Source organism: Culex quinquefasciatus, chromosome 1, assembly GCF_015732765.1.
Source record: "Culex quinquefasciatus strain JHB chromosome 1, VPISU_Cqui_1.0_pri_paternal, whole genome shotgun sequence".
NCBI classification, from domain to species: domain Eukaryota; kingdom Metazoa; phylum Arthropoda; class Insecta; order Diptera; family Culicidae; genus Culex; species Culex quinquefasciatus.
The window spans coordinates 43,510,564-43,535,935 of record NC_051861.1 but is presented as its reverse complement, the minus strand read 5'-3'; the positions used below and the strand labels follow the sequence as shown (position 1 = coordinate 43,535,935).

At 42.5% G+C, this 25,372-nt stretch overlaps 2 protein-coding genes across 2 annotated transcripts in view; one reads left to right on the top strand and one right to left on the bottom strand.

Moving 5' to 3' along the window:
• LOC6033716 (uncharacterized protein PB18E9.04c) overlaps positions 1-17,688 on the top strand; it is a 47,447-nt gene extending 29,759 nt beyond the window's left edge. Inside the window, exons 4-8 of the mRNA XM_038248600.1 lie at positions 5,204-5,393; positions 14,757-16,314; positions 16,382-16,540; positions 16,601-16,735; positions 16,802-17,688. Of these exons, the coding sequence (XP_038104528.1) occupies positions 5,204-5,393; positions 14,757-16,314; positions 16,382-16,540; positions 16,601-16,735; positions 16,802-16,882 (2,123 nt within the window). The 3' untranslated portion in view covers positions 16,883-17,688. The remainder of the gene's footprint in view (positions 1-5,203; positions 5,394-14,756; positions 16,315-16,381; positions 16,541-16,600; positions 16,736-16,801) is intronic.
• Positions 17,054-24,554, bottom strand: LOC6033717 (L-dopachrome tautomerase yellow-f2). The gene is made up of 4 exons (XM_001844085.2): positions 24,368-24,554; positions 24,068-24,306; positions 23,236-24,006; positions 17,054-17,880 (listed from the first exon to the last, which is right to left on the bottom strand). The coding sequence occupies exons 1-4, from the start codon at positions 24,480-24,482 to the stop codon at positions 17,740-17,742; spliced, it is 1,266 nt and encodes a 421-aa protein (XP_001844137.2). The 5' UTR covers positions 24,483-24,554; the 3' UTR covers positions 17,054-17,739.
• Between the last annotated feature and the right edge of the window lie 818 nt (positions 24,555-25,372).

Below are 25,372 nucleotides of genomic sequence, written 5' to 3'. Positions count from 1 at the left end.
TCAGTACATTGGACATACAATTACCGCAGTGTCACAAACGGATGTTATTCCCAATATTGCTTGAAATCCATCAATTTCCATTACAACAACCAGCCCCCAATGGCATGAAACATTCAAATTTTACACAAACTGCATTGTTCCGCAGCGTTGGTGCAATAATTGTACAGAAATCGCTTCAAGTCAGTATACCAACTGCAGCAACACTTGACGCGGGTTTTAACAATAGTCCAACAGTGTCTGCTGCCATCGAGGGGACGTCGCACACGAAGGACAAATGCCCGGTGACGACAACTGCTCGCGTACAAATTTATGACTGTTTAATGAGACGGATGGACACGGGCATAAATCTCGCAGCCCCCAAGCACAAGCGGCTTTAGGATAACGGCTTTTGAATTGCTGCAAGCTTAACTGTGGTGTGAATGAATGTCGCCTCTTTCTCGTTCGTTTGTTTCGCGTACAAATTGCTTCTGTGCTGGCTGGCTGCCACTGTGGTCGCAAAACATAGTCCATTCATTCATGTGGATATAATTGTGCGGGAGACGTGAATATGTTATGCCGGTATTGTTGGTAAATTTGCAACTAAGTAAAACAATGTTCGTTTTTCTCTGTTTAATACCATTTTCAAATTGTAGGTATTTGAATGCAACTTGTAAAAGGTTGAATGAATTAAAATTTGTATACTGCTGAATTCTCCAAAATTCCGCAAAAAAACGTGATTTCGGAATTTGTAATTTTCTATCTTTATTTTTATTTTTTGAATTATTTCAAAATAATAGATTGCTAATTGTGCCCTGGGCTTTGTCATAATGAGTATCATAGGTTTGATGCTTATTTGGCAAGGAGTATGATTTGATCCGATGTGGAATTAAAATCAAAGTTTTTAGTATATTGCTGAAGCTTCCATTTTTACACATGGACACCACTTCATGCTACGAGAACCCACTTTGACGCAGTCTCAGGGCTTAATCGATGACCGGTAAGCTGTCATCGAGACAAGGAGGTTCTCCGATAGTGGAAATATCACATTTGTACAATGAACCGCTACATATGTGATTTTTCCCTATCTTAATGTGGGTGTCAGGTTAGGATACAGGTTTTGAAAAATCAGTTTTTGTAGAATTTAGGATTTTAACTATAAATATCAACTGTTTATACTTTGCATTTAGTTATTTAGGGACAAAATTAGTAATAGTGAATTTAGTAATTCTATCAGAATCGGTGATTTTCATTCAAGTTGCATAAAAACCATTCTGATTTGTCAAAATTTCCATAGAGTCTCGATCAATCAATAGTGAAATGATATCGGACTAAATTCGTTGATCTGTTGAACTAACGACTGTCGGATTATGATTGTATCGACCATTGTTGCGAATCGAGGATCTACTGGAATTCTGACGATCAAATGGTCGTCTCTTTTTCAATTCACGACTTGAAATGTTAATCTATTTTTTTTTTAAGAAGCCAGACAGGGTTTAAAAGAAACGTTCTAGATTTTTTTGGCTATTAATTAAAATGTCGGGGATTTGAGATAAGAGTAGCTTTCGGATATGTTACTTAAAATCTCAATTTTATTCAATTCAAGTTAGGTAGTTATCCGCAAATGAATATTTGGACTTATATGAAAAATTGAACATTTTGGACTTATGAATAAGACACAACTGTGCATTTATTCTAGAGTCAGATCCATACAGCGTCAGTGTTTATTTGGTCGAAGTGTACTAATTCATTGGCAGATCTGGTTCTAGTTGTAATGTACGACAAGACTACTGACGGACGTGACAGGACGAGGGCCCAGTTTAGAGGTTTCGACATCAACGATGTGCGGCTGGATCACCCTCCCAAAAAAAAAAAAAAAAAAATAATAATAATAATAATAATAATAATAATAATAATAATAATAATAGATGGCTAATTGTGTTTCCTGTTTCAGTCGCTTTCCTTACAGAATAATTCGTGTATTGAGCGAAATTTTTGTTGCTTTTGTAATCTTGATTAAGTGTTTCGGGATTTTTTAAACCCTTCCTATATCATCGTTGATCGGAAGGCACAGCGTCGTGTGAATTGTGGTTTTATCTCTTATCCCCGAATCCCACTTTCCCGAATCCCATATCCCCGAAAATCATTTCCCCGAAAATTCCACATCCCCGAAAATCATTTTCCCGAAAGTGCCACTTCCCCGAAAATCATTTTCCCGAAAATTCCATATCCCCGAATGTCATTTACCTGAATGGTCATTTTACCGAACTGCCGTTTTCCCGAATTTACATATACCCGAATGGTTACTTCACCAAAAAATCATTTTTTCCGAATGATGACCTAGATATAAACTAAATTGTTATTTAGGGATTGTTTTTTATAAAAGTATGACGTTAATATTGAATTCTCCTACGTGTTTTGTAAGATTAAAAAAAAAAACAAATAACCGTAGAAGGTCATTAATAAACCACGCGGACACTTCAAGAGTGCGGGGTATTGAGATCATCCACGTTCCATAAAAAAGATATTTTTTTGTAGCGGCCATTTTCAGCAAAGGCAATTTTCCAAAACGGTATCTACGTGGTAAGGATAGAACAGCAACGATAGCTTCATGCGACGACTCGATGCGCATGATTCAGTTTGTTCTAGATTTTGTTTAACTGAACTAATTTGTCTTTATCAATTTTGGCTGGATGAAGGCTTTCAACAATTATTTTTTATTTTTTTACGTCCAATTCGAGTTCTGCGACCAACACTTTTAATCAAATCTAAATAGTTGATTATTGAATTACAAAAAGCATTTTTTGAATATTTCATCACCGCCATTTTAGATTTAAAATTACTAAATCACTTTAAAGTAGTTTAGGGGCTATACTTAAGCTCGACAGCTGATTTTGGTTGCCAAGGTCCCGAGTAACAATTACAAATTTTTGCGTTAGTCGGGCCTGAACGTGTGTCAAACACGTTCTGACCTGAAATCCCTTTGGCCAGTTGTCGCACTTACATCAATTTGAATACTCAAAATTCAAGTGAAGCTCGGAATTTTTTGAACGTTCAATAGAGTAATCTACGTTCTTTCGTATTGCGTGTACGTACACAAAAATTAAGTGAGGTTAAATTTTGTCAGCCAGCAAAATCAAATGGTGCACTAGTGTGCGTACGCGAAACGTCATAAAGCTCTATTGTGGACATGATACTTTATTGATCGCGCGGTTCTGGACAACGGCCATACCCGCCTGACCGGGTTCGGGGAAGTGGCGTTCGGGGAAATGGCCGTTCGGGATTATGGTCATTCGGGAAAATGATTTTCAGGGATGTGGAAAATTAGGGGAAGTGACCATTCGGGAAAATGGTTTTTAGGGGAAGTCGCCATTCGGGGATGTAGCCGTTCGGGGAAATGGATCGTTCGGCGAAATGATTTTCGGGTAAATGACATTTCGGGAAAGTGTCTTTTCGGAGATGTGGCATTCGGGGAAATGTCTCTTCGGGAATGTGGGTTTCGGGGTAATGTCATAGATTCTCTGTCTCCCCATAGCATCGTAGCTCGGGAGGCATCAAATAGCCTAACCGCTAAAAATATTAATCCCGTGATTCTTGAAGGAGATGCTGTGGATTCAACGATCACAAGCGGTGTCAACAGGTATATATTTTCAGAGGTTAAACAGTGAACGATGGTTGGGAGGTGATCATTTTTGAGTCATTATTTAATTTCAACTGATCTACCAATTACCGAGTAGCAGCTCATTTGTAGTCAAACATGCTCATGCCCATGCTAATTAGAAATGAAAGCTATTTAAGACATTAAATTTCTAAAACATATTTGGTGATTATGATGGCATGCATTCGAAACAGATTTTCATAATACTTTTTACAGACCATTTTTTAAACAAATGTATTATATTCACAGGGTTAACTTTAAACAACAAGCAAATGTAACCCCAACTTGTGAATAAATCTTAAAGTTGTTATTCTGCTTCATCTTGTCAAATTGCTTAATTATTAGAAAAAAATAATAAAATAAAAAAAAAACTGGAAAAACTATTCAAAAGAGCATTTGTGGGATTATAAACAAACTGTGTGCCCTTTTACATTGTTTTGATAGAATAGTTTATTTGCAAAAAAAAAAACTTAAGCTTTATTTTCGAAATTTCCAAACAAAAAGTTTTCAGTAATGCTTGTATTAAAAAATAGCAAAAAAAAACAATAAGGGCATGAAAATATGTTTTTCCCTAAGTTTTACGTCTTTTACCGATCCGTGCTTCCCATTTTTTTAATATTGGAAAGTTTTTTTTTTATTAAAAATTCGTAATAAGGTGTTACTCAGTGTTTTCTAAATAACTTACAATCGATTTACAAGATTTTTTCAATGCAAATTTAAATTTAGTCAATAATTTATTTGCCCGCTGATTTCTAAGAAAATTTTAATTGGGGAAGGAAAAAAAACTTCAAATAAAATTTGCAAAGGCATTAACAAGCTTTTGCATTGAAAAAAAAAATACATTTAAATTCTGAAAAACTTTATAAATTAACATTCAACTTGAATAAGAAGCTAAATATTACAAGATAATTTACATGAATTCTTAGAAATTGTATTGCATTAGAACGCATTGAAACATCAAAGGCGTTTTTAATGCGGGCAGGCCTGCTGCGTCAAGTTTACCGCAGAGATGATTTGTAGAAGTGGGTCGAGTTTGAGCACGGAGTGTTCATACAACAACAAATCTGACGTTCAACCTGTGGCACAACGAGACTTTTGAATTTGTCATACAATCGAATAAATCACACCTGGAACAACTTTACCCCAAATTGATTGGATCTTCCCGTGAGTCACCGATATCCTTTTAAAGCAACTCACTTTAATCTTTTTTGCATGCTTTTGCAAATGTTGGACGCCCACCCGTCGTCGTCGTTCAGGTGGCAATCACAGCTGCGGGCGAGGTCCCCTTGTTAGAGCCTCTACTCCATATACCGTGTGGACCGACAGACAGCGCACACGGCACGGCCGGGCATAAAGAACGCTCATACGACGAAAAACTTTCAATTTCACCACTTTCCTGTTGGCGTTTTTTTTTTGTTGTTGCCCCACACCCCCGTGCGACTGACTGGTTCTCTCTCACTCAGCGAGTGTTGCCTGCCTAGTATGTTATATTAAATTTGATTCAATAATTTCGTGTGTTTCCCCCTACTCACCCCTACCTCCTTCTTGTACTTTCGTGTTCAATTTCAGCTGACGCCAGCAGCAGTAGCAACACCAGCACCACGAGCAGCAACCGAAGTCGAGGGAGCACTTCCAACGGTCCTGCAACTGGAGGGTTGCTGGAGAGCTGTGCAAATGAATCATCGTTATTATCAGCAGCGGTAGCAACCTCTCAATCCTCGCCGTTGGAGAAGACGAACGGGTCGTCCCCCAAAACTAGGTGAGTGTGCGGGGATTAGCCAGCAAGTTTAGTAGAGTGGTAATGATAGGGTTTTTTATGTTTTTATCTCTTTCGTTAATCAGCTTTGTTTAAATTGTATCATTTTTCTTTTCGGATCCGGTTTCTAAAAAGACTCATGTTGTTCCATAAATAACTAACTCAAAAAATCAAGCAATTGCTATTACATTTGGAATTTCATGCACGCTTGTTCAAATTTTTGGGAACCGATTTTTCTCCGTGTACTCGCAAGCGCCAGGTGAATAATTCGATCATTTTTTACTCCGACACTCTGTACAGCCACTTAGCATAGACGCCCTTGTTGGCATCTTTTACGAATTTTAATTACATTTCCTGAACTTTGCTTCTGTAAAATTCTTTGGCAAAGTTGTTGCTGGAACACAAACATGAAAAAACATGAAAACTGCTTAACCCGGGCATGGTCTTCGGGTCTATAGGACCCAGTAGCACTATAAAAGTAATTGTAACTTTTGACCAAAAACACCTAGAGATCTGAAATTTTGTGACTTTGTGTATCTTACTAAGACACATATTCTGGCCAAAAATGAACGTCCGGTGGCCACCGGAAGTGCCCACCAAAAAAAAACTGACACCAATGGTATTCCGGGTCTATAGGACCCAGAAATGTTTTCAGCTGCCAAAATTCGACATTGTAACCGATTTTGGATGTCTTGACCGCAAATGAAAGGCTAGGATGTCTACTTTCTGAACCCAACCGGCAGAACCGGTTTTGGACACCGTGGCCACCGGGAACCTGCTACAACCGAAAAAGTTCTTTTGAGGCCCCTACTTTGAGGACCTGTATCTCCGAAACGATTGCACATAGCAGGTTGCTTCCGGTTGCATTCGACAGATAATAACCTGAATTTTAAGCCCCAGAAAAATAATTGGTCCATAGTGGCCACCGGTTCCGGTAACCCGGAACTTCCGGACAACTTGATTTTTGCAGTTTTTGACATAAAACCGTCACACAGACCAGTATTTTGAAACGGATTATTTTCCAAATCATTGCAGAAGGATACTACATACTACCCCTGACTGTTTGGTATCGGTTCTGGCCAACTCTGGCCAATCCGGAACCGGTTCCAGGGTACCACTAAAACGGTTCCAATAATTGTCACGCTAGAAACCCGTCATGTTGCATATAAAACTTCATGAAATTGCATGTTATGACCATCTCAGGTCATGCCGATGTCCTCTGACCCATCCTGGTCACTCCGGAACCGGTTACCGGTGGCCACTGGGGGACACTATCGGAATATGCAATGAACCCTATCATCCGACGTATCAAACTTCATGAAATTGAAAGTTATGACCATCTGAGGTCATGCCGATGTCCTCTGACCTATCCTGGTCACTCCGGAACCAGTTACCGGTGGCCACTGGGGGACATTATCGGAATATGCACTTACTTACTTTACTTTTACTGCTCGTACAACCTCCGGGTCATGAGCTGTCTCCAGATGCGCTGCCACTGGACTCGGTCCTGGGCTGCTACTCTCCAATTCCGCTGCGGAACTCCCACACTTTCCAGATCTTCCTCCACTTGGTTCAACCACCGTGCACGTTGCGCCCCCCTCCGCCGCGTTCCAGCCGGCTCCGAATTAAACACCAACTTCACCGGATTGATAGTCTGGTTCGGTTGGCGCGCATCCAGCGCGTCCGGCATTCTTGCGACGTGTCCGGCCCACCGGATTCGGCCAGCCTTGGCGACCTTCCGAATACTTGGCTTGCCGTAGAGTTGCGCCAGCTCGTGGTTCATCCTTCTCCTCCATACAGTGTTCTCACGCACGCCGCCAAAGATCGTCCTAAGCACTCGTCGCTCGAAAACTTCAAGCGCTTGCAGGTCCTCCTCGAGCATCGTCCACGTCTCGTGCCCGTAGAGGACGACGGGTCTTATCAGCGTTTCGTACATGGTACACTTTGTACGCCGGGAAAGGTGACCAGACCGTAAGGTCTTGTGGAGTCCGTAGTAGGCACGACTACCGGTGATGATGCGCCTCCGAATTTCTCTGCTGCAGTTGTTGTCCGACGTAACCAACGATCCGAGGTACACAAACTCCTCCACAACCTCGAACTCGTCGCCGTCGATCGTCACGCTCGGTCCTATGCGAGTCCTAAGGGACTCGGTTCCTCCTGCCAGCAGATACTTCGTCTTCGCCACATTCACCTTCAATCCAACCTTATCCGCTTCCCGCTTCAATTCGGTGTACCGCCTGGCCACCTCCTCGAACGTTCTGCCGACAATGTCCATGTCGTCGGCATAGCAGATGAACTGGCTGGATCGGTTGATAATCGTGCCCCGCATGTTGAAGCCCGCCCGCCTCATAACACCTTCAAGCCCAATGTTGAAACAGAGGCCGGAGATACCGTCGCCTTGTCGCAGTCCCTTGCGCGATTCGATCGGGTCGGACATCGCTCCCGAAATCTTCACGCTGCACCGCGCCCCGTCCATCGTCGATTTCACCAGTCTGATCAGCTTCCCGGGAAAGCCGTTCTCGTACATGATCTTCCATAGCTCTTCGCGATCGACCGAGTCGTACGCGGCTTTGAAATCGATGAATAGGTGGTGCGTCGGGATCTGGTACTCGCGACACTTTTGGAGGATTTGGCGTAGCAAAGATTTGGTCCGTCGTCGATTTCCTCCACAAAACCGGCTTGGTACGTCCCAACGAAATCCTTTGCTCGCTCCGACAGACGACAGAAAATGATCTGAGACAGCACTTTGTAGGCCGCGTTGAGAATAGTGATAGCTCGATAGTTCTCACATTCCAACTTGTCCCCTTCTTGTAGATCGGGCATATTACTCCCTCTTTCCACTCCTCCGGTAGCTGTTCTGTGTCCCAGACCTTGACTATCAGCCGGTGTAGACAGGCTGCCAGCTTGTCCGGGCCCATCTTGATGAGTTCAGCACCGATACCATCCTTACCCGCTGCTTTGTTGTTCTTCAGCTTCTTGATGGCATCCTTAACCTCCCTCATCGTGGGTGCTGGCTCGTCCTCGTCGTCCACCATACCGCTGACGTCGTTTCCCCCGTCGCCCTGGTACTCCGCCTCTGGGCCGTTCAGGTGCTCGTCGAAGTGCTGCTTCCACCTTTCGATCACCTCACGCTCGTCCGTCAAGATTCCCCGTCCTTATCCCGGCACATTTCGGCTCGCGGCATGAAGCCAGTCCGGGATTGACTGAGTTTCTTGTAGAACTTGCGCGTTTCGTTGGAGCGATACAGCTGATCCATGTCCTGGCACTCCAACTCTTCCAAGCGGCGCTTCTTATCCCGGAAGAGATGGGTTTGCTGTCTTCGCAACTGTTTGTACGACTCCTTGTTCCCACGGGTGTTGTGCAGCAGCCACTTGTCCCGCGCTGCTTTCTTCTCGTCCCAAATCGCCTGACATTCCTCGTCGAACCAGCCGTTCCGTCGAACTCGGTCCACGTACCCGATGGCGCTCGATGCCGCTGCGTTGATGGCTGCTTCCATATGGCTCCAGCAGGCCTCCAGAGGGGCTTCGTCGAGCTCACCCTCGTCAGGCAACGCAGCTTCGAGTTCCCGCGCGTACTTTGTAGCGACCTCATGGTCCTTGAGTCGCTCCAGGTTATACCGCTGCGGGCGACGGTACCGGATCTTGTTGACCTCGGACAGGCGTTGGCGCAGCTTTGCCACCACCAGGTAGTGGTCCGAGTCGATGTCCGCGCCACGGTAGGTTCTGACGTCGATTATGTTCGAGAAGTGCCGACCATCGATGAGAACATGGTCGATTTGCGTCTCCGTGTCGTTTGGTGATCTCCAGGTGTACTTGTATAGGGAGGTGTGCTGGAAGAAGGTACTACGTATGGCCATGTTTCGGGAGGTAGCGAAATCGATGAGTCGTAGGCCGTTCTCGTTCGTCTGCTGGTGAGCGCTGAACCTCCCAATAACCGGTCTAAACTCCTCCTCCTGGCCGACTTGAGCGTTTAAGTCGCCGATGACAATCTTGACGTCGTGTTTTGGACACTTCCTGTACTCGCGGTCAAGAAGCTCGTAGAAAGCGTCCTTGTCATCGGCGTCGCTTCCCATGTGCGGGCTGTGCACGTTGATGATGCTCAGATTGAAGAATCGGCCCTTGATTCTCAACCGGCACATTCTGTCGTTGACTGGCCACCACCCAATCACGCGCTTCGACATTTCGCCCAGCACTATAAAAGCTGTCCCCAGCTCGTGTGTATTGCCGCCGCTCCAATACATAGTGTAGTCACCGTACTCCCGGTGGTCCTTCCCCGTCCAGCACACCTCCTGCAGCGCCACGACTTCGAGACCGCGGACCCGCAATTCGTTGGAAAGAATGCGGTCGCTCCCATCGAAGTTGAGAGACCTGCAGTTCCACGTCCCGAGTTTCCAATCCCTGGATCCCCGAAAATCGGGTCGGCGATTGGATCGGCTCGCATCTGGAGCTCTCTGCACTACTGTTTTACGGCGGGTGCGTGTAGCCATCACCAACCCCCTGTCTCGCCGGAGGACCGTCGTACCAGGACTGTTTAGAGTCCCACCCTGGCACTGGGACTGTTAATCAGCCGCCCCTAACCTGGGGAACAGACGCTGTTTCGAGCCGCCCCTAACCTGGGGAACAGCCGCTCGAGGGGGGGGGGTCTGAACTCTATCCGCTGTAAGCCGCCCCTAACATGGAGAACAGACGCTTACCTCGACTATGGAGCCAGACACCAGTTTCTTCGAGCCGCCCCTAACCTGGGGAACAGACGCTCGAAGGGGGTCGCTCACCTCTTCAGAGCCGCCCCTAACCTGGGAACAGCCGCTCACGGGGAAAGGGAGTCGAAACCCCACGTTGTTTTGGGCCGCCCCTAACCTGGGGTACAGCCGCCCAAAAACAGGATGCGGAGGGGGCTTTGGTGCACGTACGCAACGGTCACTTGCGTTCACTTTCCCTTTAATTTTCTTTTTAATTTTTACAATAAATAACTTTTTGCCGATTTTTTTTGTCGCACTACTATTTCACTCCGACCCACTGTGCGCCTTCCAAAACTCTTCCACACTTCCAAGCAACACCACACGCAGACCGTTCGTGACGACGACGGTACGATCACACAACACTACCGCGATGCGAAGGAACGAAGACGACGACGACGACGACGAGCTTCTTGTTGCCGGGGAGCACTTTATTGTTCACTTGTTTGGCCAGATCTGAACCGCAAGATCGACCAATTTTTTCGTGCGAAATATTGGCGATTTCGCGATCGCTGGACGCGGATTTTGTTTTGCACCGCTTCACTACAGGTTCCAACACCTGCTGACGGGAACTTCACGTCGCGGTAAACCGGATAACCACGGATTCGCGAGTAAATTCGACGGACCGGCCGAAGTACAACACCGCGTTAGTACGCACGCACACCAGCTTCGGAATATGCAATGAACCCTATCATCCGACATATCAAACTTCATGAAATTGAAAGTTATGACCATCTGAGGTCATGCCGATGTCCTCTGACCCATCCTGGTCACTCCGGAACCGGTTACCGGTGGCCACTGAGGGACACTATCGGAATATGCAATGAACCCTATCATCCGACGTATCAAACTTCATGAAATTGAAGTTATGACCATCTGAGGTCATGCCGATGTCCCCTGACCCAACCTGGTTACTCCGGAACCGGTTACCGGTGGCCACTGAGGGACACTATCGGAATATGCAATGAACCCTATCATCCGACGTATCAAATTTCCAGAAATTGAAAGTTATGACCATCTGAGGTCATGCCGATGTCCTCTGACCCATCCTGGTCAATCCGGAACCGGATACCGGTGGCCACTGGGGGACCATATCGGAATATGCATAAACCCTATCATCCGACGTATCAAACTTCATGAAATTGAAAGTTATGACCATCTGAGGTCATGCCGATGTCTTCTGACCCATCCTGGTCACTCCGGAACCGGATACCGGTGGCCACTGGGGACACTATCGGAATATGCATAAACCCTATCATCCGACGTATCAAACGTCATGAAATTGAAAGTTATGACCATCTGAGGTCATGCCGATGTCCCATGACACAACCTGGTTACTCCGGAACCGGTTACCGCTGGCCACTGAGGGACACTATCGAAATATGCAATGAACCCTATCATCCGACGTATCAAACTTCATGAAATTGCAAGTTTTGACCATCTGAGGTCATGCCGATGTCTTATTACCTAACCTGATCACTCCGGAACCGGTCGCCGGTGGCCACTTGGGGGCACTATCGAAATATGCAATGAACCCTGTCATCCGACGTATCAAACTTCATGAAATTGAACATTCTTACCATCTGAGGTCATGCTAACGTCCTTTAAACTTATCTGGTCACTCCAGAATCGGTTACCGTTGGCCACTTGGTGACACTCTCTGAGTATGTAGTAAACCCTATCATCCGACGTATCAAACTTCATGAAATTGAAAGTTATGACCATCTGAGGTCATGCTAACGTTCTTTGAACTTATCTGGTCACTTCGGAGTCGGTTTCCAATGGCCACTTGGGAAACTTGTGGAATATGCTAGAAACCCTATCATCCGAAATATCAAACTTCTTAGAATTGAAAAATTATTTCTATCCAAGGTTATGCCGACCTAAACTAACCTTACCTGATCAATCTGGAACCGGTTACCTATGGCCACTGAGGGCCACTCCGGGACCGGTTACCAGTGGCTTTTGGGAACATTATCGTAATATGCAATGACGGCATATCGAACAACATGAAATTGAACAATATTATATCTAAGGTAATTACGCTAACATCCCCTAACTCTATCTGGCTTTTGGAATCGGTTACCGGTGGCAACTGGTGTACACTTGTGGAATATGCGGAATAGAAACCCTATCGTCCCGCATATCAAACTTCATGAGGCCGTCTTTCTCTCAAACCGAGTGTTGCCGAGATTTGGGTGCAGAAACTCTTTCATCTAACCTTTGATTTTGATATTTTAGAAATTATAGACACGCAAAAATCGGTATTTTCTCGGATAGCTAAGCTGCACTATTGGCGTTAAAATCCTCTAAATGCGAATCCAAACATGTTTGGAACTTGCTACTCGGCATGTTGTTTTGGGTACCAGGATACTGCGGTATTGAAGGCATTGAAATGGCTGATGAACTTGCCAGACTAGGCCTATCAAACATATTCGTGGATCCCGAGCCGTTCCTTGAATCTCAAAACGTGCCGTGAAGCAAGAAATTACTAATTCGTCGCTTGTGTGCTATCTATCTCCTATCTTTTTACAGCAGACGTGTTACAAGATAACACAAGTGACGAATTGAGGACAATCGCAGTGGCCATCGTAAACCGATTCCGAAGTGACCAGATAAGTTCAAAGGACGTTAGCATGACCTCAGATGGTCAAAACTTGCAATTTCATGAAGTTTGATACGTCGGATGATAGGGTTCATTGCATATTTCGATAGTGTCCCTCAGTGGCCAGCGGTAACCGGTTCCGGAGTAACCAGGTTGTGTCATGGGACATCGGCATGACCTCAGATGGTCATAACTTTCAATTTCATGACGTTTGATACGTCGGATGATAGGGTTTATGCATATTCCGATAGTGTCCCCAGTGGCCACCGGTATCCGGTTCCGGAGTGACCAGGATGGGTCAGAAGACATCGGCATGACCTCAGATGGTCATAACTTTCAATTTCATGAAGTTTGATACGTCGGATGATAGGGTTTATGCATATTCCGATATGGTCCCCAGTGGCCACCGGTATCCGGTTCCGGATTGACCAGGATGGGTCAGAGGACATCGGCATGACCTCAGATGGTCATAACTTTCAATTTCTGGAAATTTGATACGTCGGATGATAGGGTTCATTGCATATTCCGATAGTGTCCCTCAGTGGCCACCGGTAACCGGTTCCGGAGTAACCAGGTTGGGTCAGGGGACATCGGCATGACCTCAGATGGTCATAACTTCAATTTCATGAAGTTTGATACGTCGGATGATAGGGTTCATTGCATATTCCGATAGTGTCCTCAGTGGCCACCGGTAACCGGTTCCGGAGTGACCAGGATGGGTCAGAGGACATCGGCATGACCTCAGATGGTCATAACTTTCAATTTCATGAAGTTTGATATGTCGGATGATAGGGTTCATTGCATATTCCGATAATGTCCCCAGTGGCCACCGGTAACTGGTTCCGGAGTGACCAGGATAGGTCAGAGGACATCGGCATGACCTCAGATGGTCATAACTTTCAATTTCATGAAGTTTGATACGTCGGATGATAGGGTTCATTGCATATTTCGATAGTGTCCCTCAGTGGCCAGCGGTAACCGGTTCCGGAGTAACCAGGTTGTGTCATGGGACATCGGCATGACCTCAGATGGTCATAACTTTCAATTTCATGAAGTTTTATATGCAACATGACGGGTTTCTAGCGTGACAATTATTGGAACCGTTTTAGTGGTACCCTGGAACCGGTTCCGGATTGGCCAGAGTTGGCCAGAACCGATACCAAACAGTCAGGGTAGTATGTAGTATCCTTCTGCAATGATTTGGAAAATAATCCGTTTCAAAATACTGGTCTGTGTGACGGTTTTATGTCAAAAACTGCAAAATCAAGTTGTCCGGAAGTTCCGGGTTACCGGAACCGGTGGCCACTATGGACCAATTATTTTTTCTGGGGCTTAAAATTCAGGTTATTATCTGTCGAATGCAACCGGAAGCAACCTGCTATGTGCAATCGTTTCGGAGATACAGGTCCTCAAAGTAGGGGCCTCAAAAGAACTTTTTCGGTTGTAGCAGGTTCCCGGTGGCCACGGTGTCCAAAACCGGTTCTGCCGGTTGGGTTCAGAAAGTAGACATCCTAGCCTTTCATTTGCGGTCAAGACATCCAAAATCGGTTACAATGTCGAATTTTGGCAGCTGAAAACATTTCTGGGTCCTATAGACCCGGAATACCATTCGTGTATGTAGAAAACGAAGACCATGGCCAGGTTAATAGAAACATGTTATTTGTCATGTATTTCAATTGTTTCACTGTCATGTGCCACCCTAACAAAAAAGCTCTTCCATATGAGACTCTATGCATGACAAATTATACTGTGTCCATGTGTTGCGTTCAAATAGAGTTCTGGCTCAGCAGCGCTGGAAGAGTAGATAAAAACACAAGCAGAATAAAGATACAGCAAAAAAAAAACAGTCTCGCAACAGCCCTAACCGGAATACCGCCAGAAGTAGTTTCAAAATTGGATTTCCGGGCCCAGCCTCTAGCAGACGTGTTTGCATCATAACCCACATGGTATGATGATGTGAAGTTACTGCTGCGCCATGAGTGTCATTTAGAAATATGAATATTAATGTTTGCCTTCTTTATTTCAGAAATGGACATCGTAACGATCCCAAGAAGACTCGTCGGAAATCACCACACAAGTCGAGCGAATCTTCTGCAAATGTCACCATCATTCAAGTTTCGAATGGGACCACGGAAACGCCCAACGCATCCCCGTCGAAATCCGTGCTGTGTTCGCCGAAAGTGAAGCACCGTATGACGACGGCGAAGACGAAACTTTCGAACAATAATAATAATAACATAATTGAAGACCTGAGCGATGACAACTACAAAAGTAACGTGCAAATAATTCCGTCCAACATTGAGTACGATCATCACCCGCTGCTTCCGGACCAGGAGCCTTCGATTATCGCGTCCATCAACGACCGACAGATCACCACCGTAACAGTACCTAATTTGGTCAACGGAAGCAGTACCAGCGGAGGAAGTAACGTCATAATAACCACAGCATCGATTCCGGCGGTACAGTCCACCGTCATTGCCACGGTGGCGACCTCTTCGACGCCAATCAAGTCAGACAGCAGCAACTTTGGCGTTACCCAGATTGCGGTAAACTCTTGTGATAGACCCAAAACTCCTCCCCATCAGCAGCATCAACACTATGAGCAAGTGTTTTTGCTTTCGTCACCCATTCAGGTGGGAAACCTGGACCAACCGACGAGTTTGCAGTCGCCACCGACGTCCTCGGGCAGTTCCGTGGCCTCCAAGCTGAACAAGAGCAAGGTCATGCTACTTAGCAAACAGCAACGTTCATCTAGTCATTCCGAAATACAATTGAATCGAGTCAAAAACCTTCGCAACGGACAAGGAAACAAGGAAAATCAGTCGGAAGATCAGGCGCCTCAAACGAACGGACAGTCCAGTGGGTCGAGTGCGAAGGTGGGTATTCTCTCGTCGGCGAGTAGTCCGGCAGTTCCCGCCAGCCATGTGAGTCCCTCGAAACGTGCCGCTGTGGACAAAAACATTTACACGCCGCAACCTCAGCGGCCAATGCTGCAGCGAGGACTAACCGAAATGGTGATCAGTAGATCAACTAACGCGGTAGTGACCAGTGGGCGGGACCTCGCTGCCCGAGGGCGTCAGGGAGCCGTCGTGAACCACTCGGCTGAGAAAGTGCGCAACGAAGTCAACGAACAGCGCCGCCGAAGTTCGTCCACGTCCGATGCCCAGCCGGAGACGTCCGGGAATCCGGTAATGCGAGTACGGCAAAACGGAGCGTTGGCCTCCCGACTGCAGTCTCCTCCACAACCGTTTAGACCCCATCACCAACTCATCAACCAGCTGGACCCCGGAGGAGCTCCGAGCAACCGAAAGATGACGCTCCGGGAGCAACAGGTGATGCAGCTGCGTCGGGAAATGATGCACCCGGGTGGGGTGCGGTTGCAGCTGCGTCGCAAGGACTGCGTCAACTCGATCGGGCTTGTGGACGCGTTCGGCGCCGTGTGGGTTGCCGGCTGGAAGCAGAAGGAACATCCGGTGCTGTACAACGCGCTTCACATCGGCGACCAGCTGATCTCGGTCGCCGGAGTGGCCATCACCAGTGCGGCCGAGGCGCACAAAACGATTCGCGGCGCGCCGGGACTGTTTGTAAGTCGGGTTGATTACAAGTCGAGACTTGGCAGACGATTAACTCAGTACGTTTATGCTCCAACAGGTGGAATTGATCATCCGGAGGGTTCCCTTCGGTCGAGTTTACGCCATACGACGCGAACTCGATGGGCAGTGCTTGGGATTGATCCGGGACGGCAACACGTCCACCATCGTAGATGTGGTGCCCAACAGCTTGGCCGCTAGGCACGGTTTGCCGCCAAAGGTAGGCCTTCCCTCTCTAGTTAAAAAAAATCTTCAAATTTTTAACACACTCGCTTCGCAGGCTAAATCGTGCGACGGCCTCTCGCTGACGTTCTGGGTTCTGACGGAAATTAACGGGCGCCCGCTGAACTTGTTCTTCAAGGAGAACGAAATTCGTGACCGGTTGAACGCCGTTGGCCGGGACATTTCGATTTTGGTAAGGCTGCCTCGAAACGTTTTTGATCGATTCAAATTTTAATCGTTTTCAATTTGTTCCTGCCAGGTTCAACCCGCTGATTTGGTAACGAAACTAAAGAAGCAACTAAAATCGCTCCGTGGCCACAAAGACTTTATTGTGCAATAGAGATGTGTGCGGGTGTAAAAACAAACAGAAAACAGTGATTGCGATTCGGTGTTGATAGTATTTATTACACACATTCCATACGCCGGCGCGTGAGCGCGGAGTTCTGAACCTATAATGTCTAGCGTGTGATATTTTTGGTCGTGTCGAATGAGATATATAGGAAAAAAAGTATTGTTTTAGACGCATATATTTTCTCCGGATTATGTGCAACCTGGCCGCGTACGAAGAATTTAGCAAAAAATTTAGACAAAACGGATTATTTCAAAATTATATCGATTTTATCGGCCCGTGAACTCTCAAATCGGAATGATTTTTAGGCACACTAACTAATTACAATACAAATCAAAGAAACTCGAAAGGCTGTACTAGTAAACGGTGAATATACATAGACTCTAATAAGCAAGTACTGATCACTTTGGATGGATTCAATCTGCGTCGTTTCCGAGGTAAGTGCAAAATTTACTACTTTCCTATATCAATAGTTGCTGTAAAAAATGTCGAGAAAACTATACGTACTATGTGGAGCCATAAGTATATCAAATCTGGCGAAAGTATTTTGAGACAAACGAGTAGAAATAAATATTCAATTTTCAATGCATAAGTAACAAAACACACACCTAGAGCAACCAATATTTTTATACTAGATCATTTTACGAACAACGTTTAGAGGAATCAATTTAAACTAGCCACAGATAGCCGGATACATCTCAAACAAAATCACACTTATTGTGAGCGCGTAGATTTTTTTTAGAGAAATTTCTTCTTAAAAGTCTGTACTGAATATAAACTAAACTCTTCTGACTCATTACACCAGGCACGTTTCATGTGATAAGAATTTGAAAGAAGGCCCCTGCGCGTTATGCGCAAATCGTTCCGTCGATGGACTTTTCCGTGGATTGGCGCCAGATGCGGTAGTTGAAATCGGTTGTGTTGAGCTTGGAGTAGATCCAAATCGGAAGCCGGTTCGAGATGACCCACAGGACACTGTCGTTGTCGATCTGAAAGATATGTGCTTTCAAAAGTGATCTCAAGATTCCTCAAGAAAAAAACAAATCTAGCAAAACAATTGTCGAAGTGTAGACAAAGAGTCTATCCTGCTCGTTCCTAACGTAAACAAAAAATCTCATTGTTTTTATTTAAGTTTTGAAGTTCCCAAAATACGTATTTTATAAAAATTTTCGACATCTTTTGAGTCATATTGCGTGATGGAGCAAGATCTAGTTTATGAGATATGAGTTTTTGAAACAAAAAATATATTAAAAATCATTTTTAAAGAAAAAATAAATTAGCAATCGAAATGGATATTTCAATTGTGGGTTGGTTGAGCGTTTTTGGATTTAATTGTACCGTTTTAAAGTTATAGCTACTTTTAGTTATAAATGTCATTTTTTAGTTAAAGGAAAAGCACATCTGAAAAACATATTTTTGAAAAGCTAAAAAGAATTCCTGATTTTTTCTCTCTGGAACTTTAAAAAAGCAAGACCAGCCAATTAGTTTCTAACAATTCCTATCGATAATAAGGAATTTCTCTAAATGTCACCTAATTTACTTGAAAAGTGATAATAACCTACCTACAACTTTGCCGAAGACAACACCAAATTGATAAAAAAAAACCCTGCTCAAGATACAGAGTTTCATACTTTACGTACCCATTTTGTATGACCAGCCCCCAAAATTGTATGGAGACTTGTATGGAAAAAACGTTACTTAATCCACCTTCACTGCCGCTCTAATCGTGTCCGTCCCATATGAGCAATTCTCTGAGATTTCGGTCATTCGTTTTTTTTTTGTATTTTTTAATCCGGCTGAAACTTTTTTGGTGCCTTCGGTATGCTCAAAGAAGCCATTTTGCATCATTAGTTTGTCCATATAATTTTCCATACAAATTTGGCAGCTGTCCATACAAAAATGATATGTGAAAATTCAAAAATCTGTATCTTTTGAAGGAATTTTTTGATCGATTTGGTGTCTTGGGCAAAGTTGTAGGTATGGATATGGACTACACGGTAAAAAAAAATTTGGTGATTTTTAATTTAACTTTTTGTCACAAAAAAAATTTTTTTTTTCGATGGTGGGCAAACATGGGCACTATTTTAAAAAAATGAAAAACTGCGACTATTTTTAAAAAAGTTACCTAAATATGGTTATAACTTGGAAACGGTGCACTTTATCAAAAATTTACTAAAATGCTTTTTGATTGCAAATTCGGTTTTACATCGAAAAATGAAGTTGAAAAATGTTTGCGACCAATATTTCGATTTTTTGAAAAAATCTGTATTGATTAAAAAAATCATAACTCGGTCAAAGATTTTTTGCCCATTCTGGAAATTTCTGAAAAGTTGGCATTTGATGTCCTCTAAAACATATAAAAAATAAAAAAAAATAAAAATAGTGTTTTTTTGCAAATCAAGTTTTAGTGACAAAAAGTTAAATTAAAAATCACCAAATTTTTTTTTTACCGTGTATCATTTTTTTCAGTGTAGTCCATATCCATACCTACAACTTTGCCAAAGACAAAAAATGCTTCAAAAGATACAGATTTTTGAATTTTCACATATCATTTATGTATGGACAGCTGCCAAATTTGTATGGAAAATTATATGGACAAACTAATGATGCAAAATGGCTTCTTTGGGCATACCGAAGGCACAAAAAAAATTTCAGCCGGATTAAAAAATACAAAAATTAAAATTAAAGAAAAAAGACCGATTCCGTAGAGAACTGCTCATATGTAAAAACAGCAAGCCGAGAAAAACGCGTGTCCAAGTTGTCCCGCCCATAAGGCTACGTGTTAGGGTGGATTTTCATGGATTTTTCGATGACCGACATCGAAAGCGGCTTTCGATGCTCGTGGTCAAATTTGGTCGAAAACTCATATTTTTCGACCAAGTTAAGTGGTAAAATAGTTTAGATTGATTGTTCATGGCAGTACGAACAATAAAAACAAATACTAATTGCCGGAAAGCCCCGAAAATGTGATTTTCCGACTTTTGATTTTCGATGCACGAGCATCGTAAGATGACCGACATCGAAAGCATAGTCACTACCATGCTTTGCTAAAATGTCAGTGCATCGTAGTTCGATGCCTGTCCTGTCAGCCATATTGCTGCCCCGACACCATGGACACAAACCAAATAACGCTGTGAAATATTTCCGTGAATATTTCAAGCAGGCAAGCGTTTCAAGCGTTTTGTGGCAAACACATGAGATTTTTCCGATGCCAAAATGGCAACAATGGAATCGGCTGATGTTGATGTCGACAAAGTTTTGAAAAGAGGCGATAGGCTACTCAAATTATTTTAAAGTGGGTTTTTACGTTTTCAAATAACAAGAAAGAATTTTGATTTTATTTCACAGCATGAAATGTATGTCATTCAAGGAAAATGTTGATTGCCACCTATGATACGAGTGTTTCCCATAAACATAGAACATTTTTAAACAGTACGCTAGATCAAAGTGTGTACGGTTTACCATGCACGGAAAGTTGAAAACATGGAAAAAAATAGATTTTTTTTCATATTTATTTTTATGGAATAAATATTTGATAATTGCATCATAGTTCTGGCTGAAGGTTAGAAGAGAGGGAGAAATTAAGAAGAAAGGCAAGTAAAGAAAAAAATAATAAAGAAATAAAGAAATAAAGTAATAAAGAAGTAAAGAAATAAAGAAATAAAGAAATAAAGAAATAAAGAAATAAAGAAATAAAGAAATAAAGAAATAAAGAAATAAAGAAATAAAGAAATAAAGAAATAAAGAAATAAAGAAATAAAGAAATAAAGAAATAAAGAAATAAAGAAATAAAGAAATAAAGAAATAAAGAAATAAAGAAATAAAGAAATAAAGAAATAAAGAAATAAAGAAATAAAGAAATAAAGAAATAAAGAAATAAAGAAATAAAGAAATAAAGAAATAAAGAAATAAAGAAATAAAGAAATAAAGAAATAAAGAAATAAAGAAATAAAGAAATAAAGAAATAAAGAAATAAAGAAATAAAGAAATAAAGAAATAAAGAAATAAAGAAATAAAGAAATAAAGAAATAAAGAAATAAAGAAATAAAGAAATAAAGAAATAAAGAAATAAAGAAATAAAGAAATAAAGAAATAAAGAAATAAAGAAATTCAGAATTTCAGAATTTCAGAATTTCAGAATTTCAGAATTTCAGAATTTCAGAATTTCAGAATTTCAGAATTTCAGAATTTCTGAATTTCTGAATTTCTGAATTTCTGAATTTCTGAATTTCTGAATTTCTGAATTTCTGAATTTCTGAATTTCTGAATTTCTGAATTTCTGAATTTCTGAATTACTGAGTTTCTGAATTTCTGAATTTCTGAATTTCTGAATTTCTAAATTTCTGAATTTCTGAATTTCTGAATTTCTGAATTTTTAAATTTCTGAATTTCTGAATTTCTGAATTTCTGAATTTCTGAATTTCTGAATTTCTGAATTTCTGAATTTCTGAATTTCTGAATTTTTTTGTTGTGCTCTTCTAAATGCTGCCAAACATTGTTAATATTAATATTATTTTGTTCTATCCGGAAATAAATTTTGAATGGTTCTAAATTAAAAGTTCTCCTGCATTTGTCTAAAATTTTTATCTTTGGTTTTTCCGTGCACGTGTTGCTTTGTGTTGACGTTTCCCCAAGCGTTTCTCTCCCATTTTCTACCGTTCCTTCTTGAAACGCTTGCGGGAAAAATGGCGGTCTGCCCGTTATTTAGGTTTGAGTCATAGCTAAGTCATAACGCCATCCAAGAGCATCGTAAAAATTTCGATGCTCGTGCTAACGATGTCGTTGCATGATCCATGAAAATCCAGCCTTAGAATTTCACGAAAAAGTGGATTTTCTCCGGCTTTCTAGAACAAAGTACTACATTTTATTGGGTTTTCTGATAGTTTACATGATTTCGAACCAAACTGCATCATAACCTCAAAATTGACGAAATTACATATGGGACGGACTAGCTTCGAGCGGCAGTTCAGGTGGTTGGTGCCTTTCTTGCATTCATAAAGTGAATACACTGCACAGCCTCAAAAAAGTGTATAAATAACACTTATTTTTATCAAAATATCTGAGATCCGGCCTCAAACAAAGTGTATTAAAAAACACTAAAGTACTAACAACTTTTGATAGGGTTGTCAGATCTTCAATCTTTTGGGATCGTTGGAAAGGTCTTATGAGTACCTATCCAACAACGGGTTGCATGATAGATCCGGACATATTTTAAATTAAAATATTTGAGATTCGGCCTCAAAAAACTGTATAAATAACACTTCACTGCTGTTCTACGCATAATTGTCCCATGTTCGAAAAAGAGCAACTGAGAAAAACGGGATTGATTTTTTTTGTGTTTCTACGCATAATTGTTCCGTGGGTCCACATTAGCCCTATATGTCCCTAATCGCCCCAGTTAGCATTTTATTACTGTTATTAGTAATCCTCTTGCTTTACAACAGGCACATAAGACACAACGCGTCGTAAAACCTTTGATCCCGCGATAGAAATATCTTGGTGGGACGATTATGCGTAGAAGTGTAACGATGAGATAAACAGACTTGGTGTTGTTTTTCATGATTTTCCGCACAAAGTACTAGATTTTATGTGTTTTTCTTAAAGTATACCTTACAGTAAACTTAAAAAATGCTAAAAAGTCAGAATCGTCAAAAAATTACATGGGACAATTATGCGTAGAACGGCAGTTGAGTGCTCGTAACTTTTGATGGGATTTTCAAATCTTCAATCTTTTGAACGCGTTGGACCACCCTTTTAACAACCTTCCGAAGTTTAGCTAAAATCTTTTATTTAGCATAACTTTTGAAGTACTTTTCTAAACTTCATAATATTAACTAGGGTCTTGTGGGACCCCAAGACGGATCGAATGAAAAACGGTTCAAATCGGTTCAGCAAGTCCGGAGATAATCGTGTGCATATTTTTCGGCGCACGGACTTACAGACATACACGCGCACAGACATTTGTTCAGAATTTGATTCTGAGTCGATAGGTATACGTGAAGGTGGGTCTACGCGGTCAAATATAGAAGTTCATTTTTCGAGTGATTTTATAGACTTTCCTCATTGAGATGATGAAGGCAATCATTGAGATGAGGAAAGCAAAAACTAATGATGCAAATTGATTTATTTTGACATAAAAAATGCATGGACAAAGTTTCATCCAAATAAAAAAAAATAAAAAATCACGAAAAAATTGCGAAAACATAGAGATTACAACAATCCTATGAAATCCACCTCCTTTTATCGGTAATTTTCGGTTCAGTCCTACTTCTTTGAAATGTGCGTATCTCCAAGCCAAAAGAATTGTTAGGCCGGGTCATTCTCGCCAAAATTATATCACTTACCGTCAAATCAGCTGGATAAATCATATTCTCATTGTCCAAGTGCACAATCCCATGGTTTTCGGCGTGAAACTCCTGCGCACTGTTCCAGCACCCAATCGCATTCCGGTTTACTTCAGCGTAAAACAAGACTCCCGTTTTCTCATCAAACGCATGGCTCGAACTTTGTGTATTCGGACCTCTCGAACCCATGTGCTTGAAACGCTCCGCATAATGATCCTCGCCAGATCGCGACAAAGTTTCATTCTTGAGCACACTATTCGGCACAACAATTTCGCTGATCGCCGCCATCGCATGCAGATAAACGGAACGATCTCCGGTGTCTTTGTTTCGGGCTCCCACAGCCAACGAAAACAATCCGTCGTTCCACACAAACTGCTGTCCGGCGATGTTGAACCGTCCGTATCGTGGTTCGAACGAGAAAAAGTTGTGCTTGAAGCGCCACATCCGGTCCTCGGCCAACCCGTACACGTACAGACCTTGCCACTGGTAGTCTGCGATGTACGCGTAAGCCTCGTCGCACTTGCCCGGTTCGACGTCGATCTCCAGGTTCGGCATTCCGTAACCAAACTCCACGATCTCTTTGGGAATCTCGAACCGACGCACCCGACGGTTTGTGTTCAAATTAATGACCCAAAGCGCTGGCCGCTGGACCTGGCGTCGATTTCCCGGATATTCAAGGTAGCCGGTGTCCACGAACCACAGACGATCGCATTTGTCAACCTTTGTTCGATATACCGATATGATTCGCTTCGGATCGGCCGAGTAATCTTGCTAAGGGGAAGATTTGAGGTTAACCTTTACGTAATCTTACATTGAGTTCTACCAGTCTTACGTGCAAAGTATTGGTCAAATAATCCGGATAGCCCAACAGAGTCGGGTTGTTCACCTCTGTAACTTTTCCCATGTTGATTACGTTGAGCGTAGCAGGAATTCCGGGTCGTCTTCGGGGGACTGTGACGAACAGACGACCCTTGTGATGACTGACTCCCATCGGGAGATTCCCATAGGCGTTGAAACTTTCATTGTACTGCGTTGTAGACTGCTGGGCATCGAATAAAATATCGTTGTGCTCTTAACGGCAGAAGTCGGGTTAATCTCAAATTTGAAATGCTTATGTCTAACGTTTACTAACCAGAACTAACAGCGGAACTTAACTGATCCCATTGGTAGACGAGTTCCAGCTCTTCAGCGATGCACCAAAATCTAACCAACAGTAGCACGTTTAAGATAATCTTCATAAAGCCCATAGCTGTCTGATCCTCTCAAACGATGGATGTCTGAGCTGGTCAATTGCACGAAAGGAACTGAGCCCCGAGAAATTCGCTTTAGTCGAATGAAGATTTGCCCTCTGGGTGACGTTCACTATCAGAAAGCTTTTTTTTTGGTTGTTTATGGAAAATTCGCGCTTGCAAACTTTAATCGCACCAGACTTGTTGAGTTTCTCAAATGATGATAACAGTAAAGACCACATGGATTGGTAAAAACGTAGAAAACTGCTGGGAGCTGGCTGAATCCGGGTACAGCAAAGATTATTTAGCTTGAAGTTCTTAGATTATGCGGCTTTTACAAAATTAAAATTTCTTGTAGGGGAGTGTGGGGTAATTTGGACACCCTAAGGAAATTGCTCTGTCACGGGCTGTATGGATATTTTAAAGGGATGTGGATGACACCAGAGGATAATAGAGACCATATTTGATGGAAAAATGTCATTTATTTCGATAAATGTTGATGAAAAATCCATTTTTATCGCAAAAATTAAAAGGTGTCCAAATTACCCCCACATTTTTGTGTGGGGGTAATATGAACACCCCTATGGGGTAATTTGGACATGCCTTGTGGGGTAATTTGGACATACCTTGTGGGGTAATATGAACACCTTTTGAGGGGTAATTTGGACACATGTTTAAGAATAAGTTTAACATTTGATTTTTTGAGCATGTTTTTTATCCTTCAACCTGGTTTTGTAATTGCTTTATATTGTGAAGTGTTGTTTTACTCACAATATTTCATCAAAGGTTTAAATAATGATTTTGTGATAGAACTATAATTCAATAGGAAGATAACAAGTAGTTCAGTGTAGTATACATAATTTGATCATTAATACTGAAATGATTTAAACATTGATTCTGGATTAGGC